We start from the raw sequence: 18,615 nt of genomic DNA, 5'->3' as shown, positions 1-18,615 counted from the left end.
TGTTTTTATTAAAAAATAGTGCAGAGTTCCACAATGCATTTGAACTCAGTAAAACATTTAAACAAGAAAGGGATTGAATTTACTTCCCTTAAGTTCAGAAGGGAGGAGAGCTTAACCTAAACATACTAGTAGTGGGGCAGGCCAAATGTGCATTTAGCCCTGGGCATTTAAGGGAAAATATTGAGTAATGCTTCCACTTTGCCTCCCACCAGTTCCCCTCTCATCTTCCAGGGCTCTGCCCATTAGGGAGCTCTGGATCTGCAGGCTGTATCTCATCTTTGTGGTTAATATCTCTTGACAGATGTTTCCTCTATGAGTCTCTGTTTCCAGAGCTCATTAACATTTTCGGCATCCATAATACTCTGTGGAAAGGAGTTTCACTAGTTACTTGCTATGCGAAAAAAATATTTCATTCTGTTTGTGTCAGATCTGTTCTCTGGTCATTTAAATTGGTGCACCTGGTTTTAATGTCATGAAAACAAGTAGATAAGAATAAGAGGAAAAAAAAACAACACCCAGAAGACAGAAGGCTTGCACACCAAAGGTGCACAGAGAACTGCATGGCCCTCTTATCTTCTTACACACTCTCGTTTCTTCAATTCATTAATCATCCTCATGACACTCAATTTTACATCTTCTCTTAGAAATCTGACTTCTGACCTGAAGTATCCCCCTTCGTATCATCTGATTTTAGCAAGGGACTTTATCTAAGTTTACTCAATTTCCCCAAATACTTTATCAACCGGACCACCTTTACACATACTTTTAATCAATTCCTTCAAATAATTTTTGTTTTCATATCCTGTGGTATGACAAAAGTACTCATGGTTAATTGGAAGATTAAAAAAGCCAAGAAAATGCCACATGGAATGTTATGTTCATTTGGTTACATTTATAGTTCAAACCAAAAATGTTACTATTTTCATAACGTAGTAATAATATTAATAATTCAAAATGTAACTCAGAAACTCATTTTGTATGTCTTGCCAAATTCAGTTAATATGAAAATAATCAGTTTATATAATTGAAAGAAAATTTTTTGAGAACATGTTCAAGGACAATTTCAAAGCACAGAAAGTCACTTGTAGTTCCTACCTTTCCACCAGTACATAAATGTGAGTGATAGCATTTAAAAGTCTGAGTATGCCATTTTTTTCAGTATCTCTGGGCTTCTGACACGCTCCAAACAAGTTTTGTTAAGCAATGAGCTAATTAAATACCTTTAAAACAGTCTGTATTCTAACACTCTAACTCAGTCTTATTCTAACACTCAGAAATAGTGGAATATTAAAGCCAGAAGATGTTTAGAAACAAAATGAGAGAGGTGGTAGTTATGTTCTATTATTTTTTCCTTCAGGAGAACCTTTAAGTGAATGTCCAAAATCAAGTTTACTTTGGGGGGGGAGGGGGGGGGAGAGAGAGAATGAGAGAGAAAAAGACACAGGCCAAGTAGGGGGGAGAGAGAAAGAAAGAAAGAAGGAAAGCAAAGAAGGAAAAGGAAGGAAGGAAGGAAGGAAGGAAGGAAGGAAGGAAGGAAGGAAGGAAGGAAGGAAGGAAAGAAGGAAGGAAGGAGGGGAGGGAGGCAGGAAGGAAGGAAGGAAGGAGGGGAGGGAGGCAGGGAGGCAGGGAGGGAGAAAAAGTACAACTACCTTGTCTGTGTGAAAAAAGAGAATCTTTGTCAAATAACCTTTATAGGCTTTGGTATAACTTAGACTAGACTGATTTGATTGTTATGTCTGGGGATTCAGCCTGGGGAAAAAATAGAGAAAATGAAAGCATCCTTATTGATTAATCCATCTCCTTTTGTCTTTTGATTTAGAGGTTCAGTTTCACAGTCTGCCTGGGATACATAAGGCATTTCAGAGATGACTGCATTGGTGAAGGTGAGCTGACAGCTGAGAGGTATTCTTGAAATGTGCATAGCTGAGAAATGGCACAGACATTGATCTGCACTTAAAGGACATTATGTACACTGGTTTATAGAGCAAAGCAGTTGGTCTTTTGGTCTGAACAGTTTATTATAGTACTATAAGTCAGAAACAGTGGCAAAGCAAACATTGACAAGGGACTTACCAGATTTGTTAATTCAAGTATAAATTTAAACTGCACAAAGCTTAAAATATGACATGTTGTTCAGGCTACTAGAACAAATGGGCATATAGCTCATTATCTCATACAAGGATATGTTAAATTCTGCTACAAGGTAAATCTGTGTCTCTTGGCATTATGTTAAGCTAATATATTAGCTTAGATATTTCTGGTTTACTTACTGGCATGTAAATTCTTCTGTAAAATTAGGAAAAAATAAAACAACTTTGAAACCTAAAGAAAATTCCATGATGGAATGTTATGCTTCAAAAATCATGACTATCAGTAAGGCTGACAGTTCAGAGATGTAATTCATGTGAAGTCCTTACATTACATGAGAGCCTACAATGTAAATATTAATGTTATCGACAAAAGTATATAGAGATTCGGTATTACACATTCTTAGTACAGTTTCAGCTGATGGTTAGATGCATTGATCAACTGCACCCACAAAACACCTTATTTCCTCCAGACAAGCTGGCGATGTGCACTGTGGGCTCACCGTGCCTCTCCTCTCATAGTGCTGCCAGGCAGATGGTCTCTGCAAGAAGCAGCTAAGTATACCCACACCAGGCATCAGAAACAAAGCAATACCCTACACGAGCAGAATTTTTCCAGAAGAGATCAGACTGCCAATGTTCAAGGCAATGTGTAAAACAACTTTCAGATAAAGCCTTCCACTAGATTTTTTTTTTAGTCTTACAAAACCTGAATCATTCTTTTCTACCTTCTGCCTGAACTGAACAGATAAGCTTTTTGTCTTACAGCAGTCAGATACCAAGACATCAAATGGCTTTTAGAAGAGACTCATAATATATCAAGGCATTTTAGGAGTCTGCTCAGCTGCAAAATTAAAACTGGGAGATAAGGTAAAATACTGGATATGATCAAGTACTAATATTCACAGTGGCCTTTGCTAAACATGTGATCATGGAGTTAACTGTATCATACTACTGCTGAAGAAGGCAGATCTAGTGTTGTGCAGGCATAATAGTGAAATTCAAGAGAAATAAAGAAAAAAAAAAGTTTCCTTTCTTCCACAGGATGGTTCTGTCACATCTGTGTAATATGGAATTCGTTCTCATCTTTCATTGAAAAATTTCACTCACACATTGATTTCTATGTGCAGCAGCTTACTTGTGCACAGTTTCCTCTTTTAGCCCACTTTCTCCATTCCAAAGGAGTCAAGAGTATAATAAAAAATAATTAAAAAAAGGGTCTCTGAGAATGGTATCATACACAGACATTTTGTTAAAGTATTGTTTCTCCAGAAAGTCAAGCAGGAATTCCAAATTCTTTTTTTTCTTTTTTTTTTTTTTTTCTTCTGAATCTCTTCCCCCTGTATGCCTTCCTAGGTTCATTTTGACCTTGTGCATTCTTTTTTTTTTTTTTTTTTTCATTTCTCGCCCCTTTTCTCTTTTTCTCTTAGTACTGCCTGTTCTGGAATAATCTGAATCTAATTAGGCTTGGAACAGCAATATGGCATATGTAGTCCTAGAGAAGGCTACTGAGCATAAAACATAAGGGAATGAGTGATACTTGACAATGTATGATTATAATCAGTCAAAAAGACTTAATAGTGGGAAAAAGACTATTGTCCTACGACAATAGTTACATAACATTAAGATAGGAGCATGTTAGAGGTCCTTAAGACTGCATGGACACATTTGTGTCAGTTGTAATTCCCTCATAATATAAAGCTAGTAACACACTTTCATTCACAAAAGGCTGTCTGGCGTCTCGATTAAAGATAAAATAGTAGGTCTCTTCAGCAAGGCAGAATTTTCAATAGCTGCTTTTTGCAGTATAACTGCACTTAGAGTTGCTAAAATGGCAACTCTAAGCGTAGCGACCTGAGTAAACATATCTGAACCCAGTTCTTTCTGGACTTAGAGCTACATACATAACCTATTGAAAAAGGAGCCCACACCAGGTCCAACATGAAACTTTTTTTTTGCAGTAGATGACATGGACTACCAGCTGTCTCGCACTGACACTGACTGTGCAACTACATTGCAGTTACAGTTTTTGTTACCTATGGAAATCAGGTTGTGTGCCCTCAACTTCTGTTTAACATAAAGCCTGCATTCAGTGTTACTTTTTTCTGTGAACACCAGCCTAGACACATTACCTGAATATAAATGATTAAGCCTAGAAGTGAAAATTTCATGTTCAATTACCTGTCACATTTTACTGGTAATTCTTCTTCTACCCTCTGGGTCTGATTCATCTTTCAGCTATACTCATGTAAATAATGAGAAGCTTTACCAAGTAAAAGGAGTTACAATCAGTGAAAAATTGTGATAAGTGAGAATAAAATCAGTCCATCCATCCCCCCTCCCCCATTTTAAATTTTGAGATCTCTGAAGGTAATGATCAAGAGGAAGACTGCTTTCTACTTCTCCTGCTTTAGACTCATTTAATTGATATCAGACTATAAAAATAGCTATCAAAAACTGCCAAACTATACTGTCACTTCATATACGAAATTCTTATTTTTGAGTGCCAATGAAAGCTGATGTATTTAAAAGTCCGATCTATTAACAATTTTCATTATATATAAATCACAAATGACTTCTATAAAACAGATACTAAATGTAGTAATAGCACAATCTCAAGAACAGCATCAGCAGTTCTTAAAAAAAATAATAATTTAACATCCTTTTTTTTTTCAACCTATGAAGATAGCTAGTCTGGGAAAAAAAAATCCATTTGTGTAATAATTTAGTACAACAATGCTATCATCAGATTTTATGTAAATTCCTATAATAAATCCCTGGACATTTCAACTTATGATAGCTTGGTAACAGTTCCATGAATTACCAAAAATGCAAGTGTCTTTAAAGATCTTGCTCAGTCACTATTAAAGTAAGGGGAGTTAAGCACTTGCACAGGAACTTTTCTGTTTTGGCACGGACACGAGCATTTTACTGCTATGCGGATGCAAAGAACAACCTTACAGTCTGGAATAATTCCTTGGCCAATGTAAACCAAAGGATCTCCATTGACTTCAAAAGAATGTGTGAATTTACATTACTTGGAGAGCCATCTATTTGTTCATACTTTTAGATCAAATGTCATTACTATTATTAGGAAAAGGTCAAACCAAGAGTCTATATAATAAAAAAAAATCTAAACAACTATGCAAGGATAAAACACACATTAATTAAAAGTGTACCCCTTACCACTCATGTTTTAAGTTTCAGAACTGGGCACCCGAATCTTTGATCTGAACAAATGGTCCTACTGAGTCCTTCAGAGAATAAAACAAAATGTTTTCAACCTCAAGAAATTTGCTTATTGTTGTGATCATGATTTTAATACAGCTTCCTTGCTGTTTCCATATCAGTCTTCTAGTGTGTGGAAGCTTTTTAGAGGTATTCTGATAAATTTGGATAATCACAACAGAATTCCATTTAAAAAACAAAACAAAACAAAAAACACCTTACCTAAGAACAACAGATTTATAAAAGAATTTAGACATCTGGAGCCCACTGTCAGCAATTAACTCAATCACTTTAGTGCTAATAAATTTCAGAAAATCTTCACTGTGCTGTTATCTAACCCCTACGTGCCCACATTTCTACAAAAAAAAAAAAAAAAAAAAGTTCCAGTAGTAGAGGTATTCAAACCACTTACATTTGGCAATTAATTTGGGCGTAAGTAGAAGGCTTCATGATGAAAGAAGAGCCTCCAGGGAGTTATTCAGAGTATTTAGGTTAAGAATTTAAGCACTGTCCAAACACTCTTAATCCTTTTCATAATGACCACATTTCTATCATTGGGCAGGAACAAATTTGCCTGCGTCAGAATGCTGCCCAACACTTTCATCTACTTCATTTCTGATGCCAAATAAGAGCCACAAAATAGACCTTTCCCCATATATATTGCTGCAAAGGACCCTAATCTGGTCAAAGAAGCCTAAGCATGCGCAGCCTGTCTTCTCGTTTGCTCTGGACAGTTCAGGAAACATAATGTTACCTTGAGATATGACAGAGACAGCAAGTCTTTTTTTGGTGACTTGGAGGCAAGTCTTGAACTTGACTTCTAGGTGTACCCACTGCCAATGGCTGACTGAGTATTCAATAGCATAAATCTGTTGCACCTAAAATATTCATCATAGCAGAAAGTGTGTCATCCAGTGGAGTACCTTTAGCAACAAGGATTAGAGCTCTATTTCTTTTGTTCTTACCCTAACAAGCACAAAGAGCTCCCTTCTGAATCTATACTGATATTTTAGCAGCACACCAGATAAACTGTCTGCATTTGCTACAAGGACAACCATGTGAAGAGAAGGTTGCTCTAACTACCTTTCACAGTAAGGAGCAGCGAAGCTCTTACATTTGTGTTAGCATTGTAATATGCATTCTAATCAGAAGACTTTATCAGAGCTGCCCAGTTTCTTGCTCAATGACCTCACCTCTTCCATCTCTTGCTCAGGTAAAGAGAGGAGCATCTATGTGTCACTTGTCTGGTTAAGCTGAAGCACCTGCAGTTTCTACATGGCTTCCACGGAAGATTCTGATGTGATGAGGTACAAGTCACAAACCACCACTAAATCATGAAAAACCCAGGCTTTGCCTGATACCAGGCTTCCTGAGACCTCGGGTCTAAAGTCCCCTATTATGTAAAGTCATCAAACAATAACAAGTACATTTATATTTATAAACAACACAGTGCATATGATCACAGTGCTGTGGTTCCTTGGCAAAGTAGCTAAACGCAGCTGCCAGGCACAAAGCTTTTATGGGATTTCATCAGTGGAGAGATAGCACATGGGATCACTGCTTAAGACTTGGAAAGTGTGAAAAGACACAGAACAATTTGTTCAGATGCAAGGACTGATTCCTGCAACTTTCAGTCTACATTTTCACTTGATTTCGGTGGAAATTTTTGAAAAGAGAGAACCGAGAACCCCAGTTTATGTCCATATTTTCTATACTCATTAGCTCATTCCAAATACCGTACTTTGAACAGAGAAAAGTGGCAACATGTCACATTAATTACAGAGGGGACAATCTGTCAGATTATAAAACAAACATATTTTTATCCATTTAAACACATAACTATTCTGCTTGCTTTTAGCCGTGGTTCATTGTGGTAAGAATATGAAAATGAGGGAGTATTGGAAGAAAAGGGTAAGAGGCCTATTTAACAAAATTGATCATGCTTTTCCTGTGAACATTGGAGGAGGGGAAATGCAAAACATTCATCCTGTTTTACGGCAAGATTTAAAGACACAGCATGTTCTGAGATTTAAAAAAAAAAAAAAAAGGTACAAACATATTTTAGGTATGATTGCCAACTTGCCAGCAAAAATGTGGGTTTTTTTTTGGCCAGATTCATGCTGGTATCCATGGTACCTATATATATGGCACAGGACCTACAAGGAACCTACCCTGTTCTGGAACAACTTCTGAAAGCAAAGTGACAGCCAACTAAAATGACATTAAACATTTATGCTGAGATATCTGAATCACCCCTCTTCTTCATAAACAGCTTACAGTGAAAATACAATTTAGGATATAGAATTATGTAGGACTGAATCCTGCTACAAAAGTCCTGATTAACATTTACCTATTCCGTAACATTACCAAAAAAACACCATAGGATACACACCAGCAATTCTATACATGTATTGCATTGAGATACTAAGCTGATTTCTGAAAATTCATCATTACAATGTGAATTGTTATTTGTAACCAGAATTTGGACAGGCCACACAGAATTTACATTAACTATGTGTAACCCATCATTCAAACAACTTACCCTCCCAGCATAATGCATAATGGTGAAGGTGGAGCCCTGATCCTTTGGCGCAAGGTTGCCATTCCCATCTTTTGTGGAAGAATAAACTGTATTTGTGTCTGATGTATCCAAGTAGGACTGAATGCGTTTAGCAAGACTCTGTTCCATTGACCAATTAGATTGGCTTTCTTCATCTAGCATTGACAAAAAGCCTGATGGTTTCTGAAATGAAAAATAGATGTTTCGGTTTTATGTAATTTCAGTTGTTCCTTGTGAAGTAACAAAGCTGGTAATTTACTATAGATAAACATATCACCTATTATAGAAAGAAAAGGAAAAAAAAAACAGTATAAATGTTCTGGTAAGTCTCAACGTCTATGCATATCAGATAATTCAAAACTGATAATTATTGCTGATCTTTTAGGAAACTGTGCTATGTCCTTCTTAAAAGTTTTGCTCCAGAAACTAGTTCCAGGCATAAAAGAAACTGCCAAGTTTACAACAGAGATTGGTCAGTACTACAGCTGCATTCAGGACATGACATGACACACAAATGCTACACGTGAATCAATACGGGCAGAGTTTCTGCTACATCTTCTTCAACCCTAGCTCATTACAAATCTGTTAGCCCTCAAGCTGCAAGAGCAGACAACCCTCTCCATGGTTTCCTTGGTCCCATAACGTTCTCTTCAGATTCAAAAAACAGGAAATGCAAACAAAACTTCATATTAATCTAACACGCAGAGTATGCGTATAAATACACATGATGTAAAGTGGATCAGAAAACTACCTGAAAGAAAAAATCCAAGGCTGCAGTATGGTTTCCAGGAGCATATACTGTTTCCATGGTAACTCCCTCTTGTACACATTCTGCTTGCTCTTGTAGGAAAAGCACTTCATTGATATACTGGTGTATCTTCTCATTGGTCATATTGACACACAGCTATTGCAAAATGAAGAAAAAATAGTATTAGAAGTTTACTGGATAATTCATCCATTAGTATAGGGTTTACTGCATATCTAATACTGAATTTGATGAAATGTCAATCCACAACATGTTCTCTCTCTCTAGACCACATATTAGGAAGACCCTAGGGAAATTTACATTTTAATAGCTATTAATATTAAATTGGGAATAAACAGTTTTCTGTCTGCATAATTGTGAATTCTACATAAGACTTATCAAATACCAGCATTATGAAACAGTGCAAATTTACTCTAATTCCATTGACTGAAGTGGTGTAACTCTAAATATATGTTGTTACACTCAATATTCTTCTGCAGTTTATATTCAGGAAGACTACATAGATGCAACACGGTTTTAGAAAAAAATAACTGCATATTTGGTTAAGATCCTGATTTTGTAGTTAGTTTAGTATTAACAAATATGTTCAAATTCTGCTTCCACTTATACAATCACTGAAGTCTAAAACAGTTTCTGAAGAACTCATTGTGTTTTGCCCAAGTATATCATATAAAACAACTAGGAATATTTTACTAAATGCCTACTAAATTTTATTGATATTCTAATGGAAAGTTGGCAAGAAATGGTCTTCCATAGAAAAGTTCAAAGTCTGCAGAGATAAATAATATAAAAACCTCTCAAATATTTTCTTTGATTGCCTTTTACGACTTGTAGTGCCACTTTCGTAAAATAAATAGTTTAATAGGAATCTGGTTTTCAATTAAAAACAGGTGAGGGTTGTATCAGCTTATTCCTGGACCTTTTGTATTTTATTCAAAGTTCACAACCTTCAAAGAAAGTAAACATTTAATAACTTTGCTGAATAAATCTTGAACTGTTTTATTTACATTAAAATGGCAATTTTAGTGAGAAATTCTAAAATCTCTTCCAATGCTATACTATCACTAAGTAACTAAGAAAACAGAAACTCTTAGAGGGTTGGAAGAACCCTTTATATGAGGAATCATGCAAGGAATAACTGCACAAAGTATCTTTTCACATTAAACTAGTCACATATTTGTTTTGGCGATAAACTATGTCTTCCATGAATAAAGTGTATAAAAGCAATTCCACCAGCAAGTCATATTAAAAAATATGAGATATTTAGATCAACCATAAAAGTACATGGTTTAACATTCAGGTAAGGGAAAAGAACCCAAGTAATGTGTAATAGCTGCCTGAATTTTCCATTAACACCTCACGCTAGTATAGTCAACTTGCACTTGCTCTACAATGAAGTAGACTAGTGTGAATAACAGCAAGAAATAAAACTAAAACCAGATTTTATAACCAAATGTCTGTTACTAATTGTCCTTACCAACATATGAAAGTGCAGACAAAATGGAGCCTCAAATAATACCAGTATTTTTTAAAAGAAGGATTTATAAAAATTCAGATTATCTCATTTTAACACTGAAAGTATAAAATTCACTTATACTATTTAATTTTTTTATTGAAAGAGCTTTTTTAACTTTGAGGCAGGCAAATTTAACTTTGAGGCATGCTTTGCTGAACATTTTCCAAATTCAAATTCTAATTCCAAAATCTTTTCAGAAGCTCCTTAACATTATTTTAGAAGGCAGACATAACATTGCAAGCTTATACTTCACAGGATATGTAAAGCCTCAGCATGACACATGCTGTGTATACCTATATTTGGAAATGAGTTCTTTAGAGAGCTGTGTCATTTAACTGTACACTTTCTCTTATTTTACCATAAGAGAAGTTGACAAAATCACTATAAACTCGATTTTACTTTTTATCATTTGCAATTATCCTAAAACACATAAAAACAATTGATGTGCTGACTCTGCAGCAAAATTATTAAACTAAACAAATTCAGCTGGAGAGTAAGAATGACTTAGTCAAATTTTAAAAAGATGCTGATAAATAATATTGGTTTCAACTGCCAGTAGTGAAAGGCATATTATTTTGTTAAAACATTCACACATAACGTGTTGGGCTGGTAAAAGAAAAAATAATAAGTTTTACAGATCAGTATATTATAGCGTACATTGGTGTGCTTTTTGGTAACAGAAGCAACGCTGTCATTCATATAAGCAGGCTGGCCATAATGACAATAAGGTGCTGCAAACCACACTAGAAAGCAAGCTCAAGTTATTATATAAACTGCAAGCAGCTCCGAAGCTGCTCTGTCTAGCACTGGTTGTGAGCAGCAGCTCTGCAGAATGAGCACTGGAAGACCAGCCAGGGGCTGCTGAAAAGCAAGACGCTCTGATTGCCTCTTTCTCCATTTCAATGTTTTATACAACGTGCTGAGAAAAGGTGATAAACAGAGTGTTTGAAATTAAATGCTTGACACAGGTTGCTGCAATAATTAAAACAACTGAAATGTACAAATCTGATGAAAATGAACTAAACTAGTTTGGCTAACCCATCTTCTTTTGCTCTGTCATATGAAGTTTATATAAACAATGATGTTTTCTGTCCAAAGATATGCAAAGTTCAGAAAAACACATGAATTTAATTTCACCCATGCAAATGAGATGGAAGTGTAGTAGTAATAAAAGAAAACACAATTTTTAACATAAAATAAATGTTGCGGGAATACCTCTTAGCACTGTATATTTGCTTTTCTTGGCAGAGTTACTCAACATAACCCATAGCGCTTCTTGTCATTAAACATGGTTAAACTATTTGTCACAAGCCTTTTATTGGCTCCACTGTATGTCTCTTCTGTAAGAAATCTTCCTTTCCACCTATCTTCCTTTCTAATCCTAACTCACTATCATGTCTAGGTGAAAATAAAAATACAATTTACGTGTCAGTCTTCATTAAAAAGTACTCCTAGAATATCACTACAATACAATTAAAAAGGCTAAGTTAAAGTATTTAAACAAACTGAACTTGAAGTAGCATCCAAACTGTAGTATTCAGAAAAAATATGTATAGTGCCATTTAGTAAAACAAATAGGTATTCATCACATTAGACAGTATTAGTTTGACCTCTTTTTCTTTACTGCATTTGACCAGTTAGTAATATTAAGTATATTCAAAATTCAAATTTAGGTAGGAGACCAAAACTGTACTGTACCCCAAGGACAGAAAACCACCTATCATTAATGAAAATTTCCTGTTGCCCTGCTCCTCAGTGTATAGAAAACACTATTTGAAAAAGCATATCAAAAAAAGGGGGAGATTTGTGAAAAGAAAACTTGGTGACTATTAGACAGTGAGGTTGAGATGGATGTGATCACCCTCTGCAAAACTCATTTACATCCTTAGGTCATGGAGAAGAATTAGCTCTCCCAAGGGATGTGTATTCAGAGCATTGAGTAAAGCTTACACCTTTCATATCAATCTATCTATCAGGGCAAATGTTATAGGCCAAGATGAAGGAGCTACAATGCCAAGTTTAATTTGTAAGGATGTGCTCTATCTTTTCTCAAAAACACAATTCTGAGATAATGGAAGGCAGAATAATCTTCTATTTACTGAGTCTGGATTCCAAAAATGTTTTTAAACCTAAGGTAGGTAATCACTCATTTCTCAGAAGTATCTTGATGACTGTTCCCCCTTGTACCTGCTACCCTGGTGAAAAAAAAAAAAAAAAAAAAAAAAAGATACATCTCTTTTCCCTTTTAGTACTGTGAGTGACAGTTACTAGACTTCCACATCTTCTATGTAGAGTACCAATTAGAATATTTTTAATGCATAAATAACAACACCATAAACCAATACATTTCTTCCTTTGCCTTTTAGGGGCAATGGGATTTAATACAGACTTCTTGTTTTCTGTGTAGCTTCAACGCAAATTCAAACGTAGTCCTTCTGTGTCTCTTTTAGAAGAATTTTATTTCACTGGGAATTCATGTTGTCTTGGGGTCTGTTGCCATTGTACGTTCCCCAAACAGGGTAAAACAGAACAGTGTTATATTGAAATTTTATTGTTGATAGCTGTCACCCGAAAATCCTTCTACAAGGGAGGATCTACAAAACCTTTTCATAAAGGATAGTATTTCAATGCAACATGAAATACCCATCCACTTGACTCTGAACACATCAGAATGATAAACAAACAAGGAAACAAACATGGTAGCAGGTTTAAGGAATTTAGAATTAGAGATATTGAAATAGTTCCAAGTGACTTTTTCACTCATACTGCTGGCCAGCAATACTGTAGGATATAAAGGGTTGGGTGCTGCTGTGAAAAAGAAGATACCAGTTAATAAAAGTCTTTGCGCAGCATCTCACCAATCACAAAATGAATCTGGCTGGGAATCTAAATTTTAGATTTTATTTTCATCCACAAAGCATTTACTGTAAAGGAATAAAGAAAAAAAAATATTTTAATGTCAGGTACACGGTGAGAATTTTGACGTAGCCAGCTTAAAAACTGAGTAACACTGGCTTTTCAGTGGCTTGCTTGAATCTGCTGCACAGATAACAGCATCCTGCACAAACAAAAAAATATGTGCAGAATGAAAAAAAAAAAACAAAAAACAAAAAAACAATGAGACTGACAAGGAACAAGGGTACACCGTGACAAAAGCTATACAGACTGAAAGGCTCTCAGGAACTGGGTTGAGGAACAGATTATAGCACAGGTTTGTCAGACCCCTTGAGAGCACTGATTTTCAGGACCCTACTCAGCCTCCCCTGGGACCTCTACCCATACTTTGTCCATGGGCCCAGTTCCTGCCTCAGAGACACCACGGCAGTGTCAGTTTCCAGACCCATCTCCCACTGCTCCTTATGGTACCCCAGTCCTGGCTCGCTGCTTGTTGCATCAGGGCTGGCGACAGGTCCCGTTACCAGCCCTGACTCTGCCCACCATGTTCAGACCCCAACTGATGGTGCCCATCAGGGCGGGCATGGCCGGCTCCCTGGTACCAAGGGGACAGCTGTCTCCTGCTGCTCCCTGACAGGGATATTAAAATCTTGTGCATGGAGGCTAACTGGACCACAGTCCCATTTGTCTATGCTCAGGACAAGCAAAACCAAAGACTGATTTTTCTGCATAAAATTAAACATTGGAATGCCCTTTGGACTGCCTGAATGCAGACACTTGTGTATGGGACCTCCCATCTGCTATCACTGAGACCGTAATGACTGTAGAAAAGTTAATTTATGTAACTTTTATCTATTCATGCCCATCTATCTACATAACAGGCAACATGACCTTACATTTAGATAGCTAGAAACAGGCTCATGGCTGAGGGAAAATAATCAATTAACAAAAAATGTTATGGCTCTTTTAGCTGGGGAAGGTGACATGACAAAATCAAAGGAGGTCTCAGCAGAGTTAACTAAAGAAATAACCCACTGAGAAGTTAAGATTTACAGCACTTAATAATAAATGTAAGCTAAAATTCCTGTGAACACAGCTGGGTTGTACAAGCTCTTTCGCTTCACTGTAGTGACTTGGAACTGAAGCACTGAGTAGAGCAGGCAATGCTGTGTGCTCTAGGAGCCAGCTGATTCCTATGGCAAGAGAAGTGCAGCACCATGCTGCTACAGGAGCCATGCTTCTCCCAGCACTCTGCTGCATCACACAGATAATGCTACACATACTTTAATGGGTATAGAGTAGAATGGGAGTCAACAGACATTTGACTATTTCAGTAACTTTCAGTCCTAACTCAGATAAATTGCTTATATTTCCTATTAAAAAAAAAAAAGGAAAAAAAAAAGGTTGATATATACTTTCTTTGCAAAGCTTAAGAGGACTACAGAGGCAAAATATCATGCAAGAGCTAAATACAGTATTTACCACGAGTTAAATATTTTTTCATTTTACCCCTTGACAGATATCAGAGAGGAAAGTCTCTACTAGAGTCCATTTTGGTGAGCTGGGGGTTGGCCTCTTCTCACAGATAACTAGTGATAGGACTAGAGGGAATGGCCTCAAGTTGCACCAGGAGAGGTCCAGGTTGGAAATGAGGAGAAATTTATTCTCAGAAAGAGTGGCTAGGAATTGGAGTGGGTTGCCCAGGGAGGTGGCAGAGTCACCGTAATATTGGTGGTAGGCGGATGGTTGGACCAGATGATCTTGGAGTTCTTTTGCTCTTCTCCAACCTTAATGATTCAATGATTCTATGATCAGGCTTGTCATTTCATTGTGAAAATTCATCAGGCTGGTCAAGCATGAACTCCCTTTGGTAATCCATGCTGACTTCTGCTGATAATTTTCTTCTCCTTCATGTACCTGGAAATGGTTTCCAGGATTAGCTGCTCCATCACGTTCCCTGGGATCAAGGTGAAGCTGACCAGCCTGTAGCTCCCTGGGTCCTCCTTCTTGCCCTTGTTGAAGATAGGAGTGACATTTGCTTTCCTCCAGTCTTTAGGCGCTTCTCCCTGTCGCCATGACTGATCACAGACTATCAAATGTGGCCTCACAAGGACTTCTGCCAGTTCCAGCACTTCTTCGTGCATCCCATCATGGTACATGGACTTATGTATGTCCAGTTTGCTTCCAATCACCATATGCTTCCTTTTTGTGTTTGAGTTTGACCAAGAGATACTGGCCAAACCACATTCCAGTGTGGTTGTATAAAAAGCTGTTCTGGAACAGCAGTTACACAGCTGCTCTAGGAAAATGCTGTTCCCAAGCTAATGATCATTGCTAAGAAGTGACTGTAAATTGTAATTGGGGTGAGCTAAAAGTGTAGTCATTTACCATAGCTCAGCTGATGACCAGTAACTCACCGAGTCCTGGTAATTCAAAAGCTTTCATTTTTTATTGAGCAACGACTCCCTCAGAATACAGCTTCTAAAAATATTGTCCTCTGTTTTTAAATCTGTCTTGTAAGAGTTACATACCAGAAATCCCAACTCTACTCACTATCATTTATTTTATACACTCATTCACTAACATTGTTTCAAAAGTAATCACATACTATTTTTGCTATCATATTTTAAATATATTACAGATACATGTTTCTACACAATGAAGGCTTACCAATGCATGCCAAGTGCAAGCAAAACTGAACACAAATAATACTGCTTTTTACTTCTAATACCTTCTTTTTTATAATCATCTATAAAACTTCTCCTTGTAAACCATCAGCTACACCTTTTTGCCTGCAGAAGTTACCAGGTTCTTGATGTAGACATAATTAACATTACTCTTCTAGCTCTTTCACACCTCGTCCTGTGCATTGTTCATAAACTGTTACCAGTCCAATTCTTTGTTTATCGTTCCAACACAATCACTGGAGTGATCTTGTTGTTCTACTTGGTTTATTCATCTCTCTCTTCCTGAAATGTCTTCAAACAGTCTATTTAAACATATTGCTTAAATTGACATATGACTTAGTACCATATTGTTCTCTTAAATGTTACATTAAAATGTCTACCAATTAACCCAATTAACCCAATTTGAAGCCCCAGCAAGATTCACACATCTGCTTGGAATGTCCCAAGATTTCATCAGTCAGGGGATTTTAATCGTTCATGAAAATAATTGTGGTGGCTGTTTTTTTTTCTTTTCTTTTTTTTCTTTTCTAAAAGCAGGCAAACAGATATCACGAAGAATTCCTTCTCTTACACTACTTTGAAACCAAAGGTTAATTTCCACCAAATTACTTTTGCTATGCCATTTTAAAATATATTAATCTAAATCTAATAAAAATGTATTTTCTATGTCTCCTCCACTGTTCAGCTGCTAGGCCCATTTAATGTTAACGTTCTGCAATCACGGGCCTTGACACTGGGCATGTTTGCAGACATGATGCAATACGTTGCATGAGGACCCTATCTGGGCTAACACGCCTGTTTATCAACGGGGTTAGCGAGCCCAGGCAGGATGCTGAGCTAGGCTAGACTGATACACAGCTCAAGCTCCTGAGTGCAGGCTGTTTGGGGTATGTCTACACAATTGCATCGTGTGGAGATACAAACTGCTTCTGTTTGTTCACACTGCGATCTATTGCTTCAGGAATCTGATGTGTTAACCACATGACAGAGTCCTCATAAAAATGAACTCTGTAATTCCCTCATCACCGTTCTGTCTTTTAAGGAATGCAATTCACTAGTTTCTGATGTAATGACTCACAGTGTTACTCAATATTACTCAACAAAACCCACTCAGTCCAAGGAGAAGGACAGTCTATGTCTCCTGAAATGTATTTATAAAAAATAAAAATTCAAACTTGACCTTGAAAGTACCTTGTTTGCCATGCAGAAATCATAAAATAAACTACTTTTACACGTTTTTCTGTTTGTATCTCCTCAAGCATCTTACGCAGTCACTTAGCAGAAAATGGCTTACTTTAGAAAGTGGAATTCGTGGTATTTTATCAGATGTCAGTTACAGATCTTACATGTTTCATAAGAAAAAAAAATGCAGAACAGAGCTAAAGGAAAAAAAAAAGTCCCAAGGCACACTCCTCTCTTTTGAGATTCTTTTAAAATGCACAGAATATTATATCCTTGTTAATCATTAGGTTTTATGGGATTTTTTTTTTTGCATGTTTTTGGTCCATCAAAATGTTTCCTATTTTTCACTTGATATTTTCACCTAAAGAAGATATTCACACAGAGTAAATGACTCTGAATGTTGGCATGCATCTGTAGGACTTAATCCAACAAAGCTTTCAAGCTAGGCAAAACTGTAACAGCAAAAACAGTTTTGTAAGAGCGGAACTGGAAATACATGTTATTGCATTCTTACATGCTGTTTTGAAGGCAGAGGGCCTGTTTGTGCTTTTGGACTTTTGGAAATTGTGTGGGCAAGTAAACATTCTACACATACTGAACTAAAGCAGCACTATGACTTCTAGTTCACTAGAAAAAGAAAGCTGAGCCATAAAACAATGGATTAACTGAGATGAATGGGCAAATTCTGATTTCAAACAATAGTAGGTCCTTTGTTGCCTTTGTTGTCCTCTTCCTACTGCTTTAATTTTCTTCTGCTACATAAGAGAATGAATGAACAACTGAACAATAACTTACACATCTACTTCAGCGTGTTGTGTAGAGTTGCTACTGCTTTTGGAATACGCACTTCTCAAGAGCTTTGGTGTTATGAGACTAGTGTTAAAGGTGGGCAAATAGTTCTACCACCTTCAAAAAATGTTTGATATTTAAATGGATTTTTAAGCATTCATTGAGCTAACATTTAATTTATTTTCCATGGATGTAATTCAACTTTAAAAAAGTCTCATGTTGAAGAGTCACACAGAGGTGAATCTGCCAGTAATAGCACTTAGCATAACGGAGCATTTTCATTCTTTCTTTTTTTTTTTTTTTTTTTTTTTTTAATTCTCTCTAAGGCATCTGAAGAACTTTTGATCTTTCTCCCAATCCTGTCTATTGTCATCCTATTCACTGACCTAGCTGAAGTATCAGTTCCACAAGCATGAAAACAGACAACACTAAATACTTTCCTCAGGTTTTCTTTCAAGGCTGATACTACTCCTCTTCCAAATCATTATGATACATGTTTACCAGATTCTTTTAAAATGATTAATAGCACTACAAAGCCTGGATTTTAATTCAGATCCATATAGGAAGACTGGGAAAAATATCTTAAAAGCAAGTTTTCTCCTCCTTGATATTTTTATTCTGATCAAAACACTCGTTTTGGCTAAAAAACAAAACAAAACACATTTAAAGATGAATGACAGTTATAATAAATTCAGCAAAACAAAGCTACTTACCTGTTCAAAAGTATTTTTTTGAAATTCTTCAAATCCAAAAATATCCAGTATTCCAATTTCAAATATCTGGTCACTGGAAAAACAAACAAACAAACAAACACCACACAGATAATAAGAATTCAAGAAAGATGACAATATATCTGTTGTTTCTGACAAAAGTACTTCTGCTCTAGGATGAAAACAGCTTTCATT

The 18,615-nt window shown here is 36.4% G+C and overlaps 1 protein-coding gene across 1 annotated transcript in view; it reads right to left on the bottom strand.

The window, feature by feature from the left end:
- The window catches only part of MYO16 (myosin XVI), a 382,912-nt gene that overhangs the window by 94,430 nt on the left and 269,867 nt on the right, over positions 1-18,615 (bottom strand). The window contains exons 21-23 of the mRNA XM_035565595.2: positions 18,424-18,496; positions 8,627-8,779; positions 7,858-8,058 (exon numbers count right to left, since the gene is read on the bottom strand). Of these exons, the coding sequence (XP_035421488.1) occupies positions 7,858-8,058; positions 8,627-8,779; positions 18,424-18,496 (427 nt within the window). The remainder of the gene's footprint in view (positions 1-7,857; positions 8,059-8,626; positions 8,780-18,423; positions 18,497-18,615) is intronic.

Source organism: Cygnus atratus, chromosome 1 (genome assembly GCF_013377495.2).
Source record: "Cygnus atratus isolate AKBS03 ecotype Queensland, Australia chromosome 1, CAtr_DNAZoo_HiC_assembly, whole genome shotgun sequence".
In the NCBI taxonomy this organism is placed as follows: Eukaryota; Metazoa; Chordata; class Aves; order Anseriformes; family Anatidae; genus Cygnus; species Cygnus atratus.
Note: the sequence above shows the minus strand (reverse complement) of the source record. Positions and strands in the feature narration are given on the sequence as shown.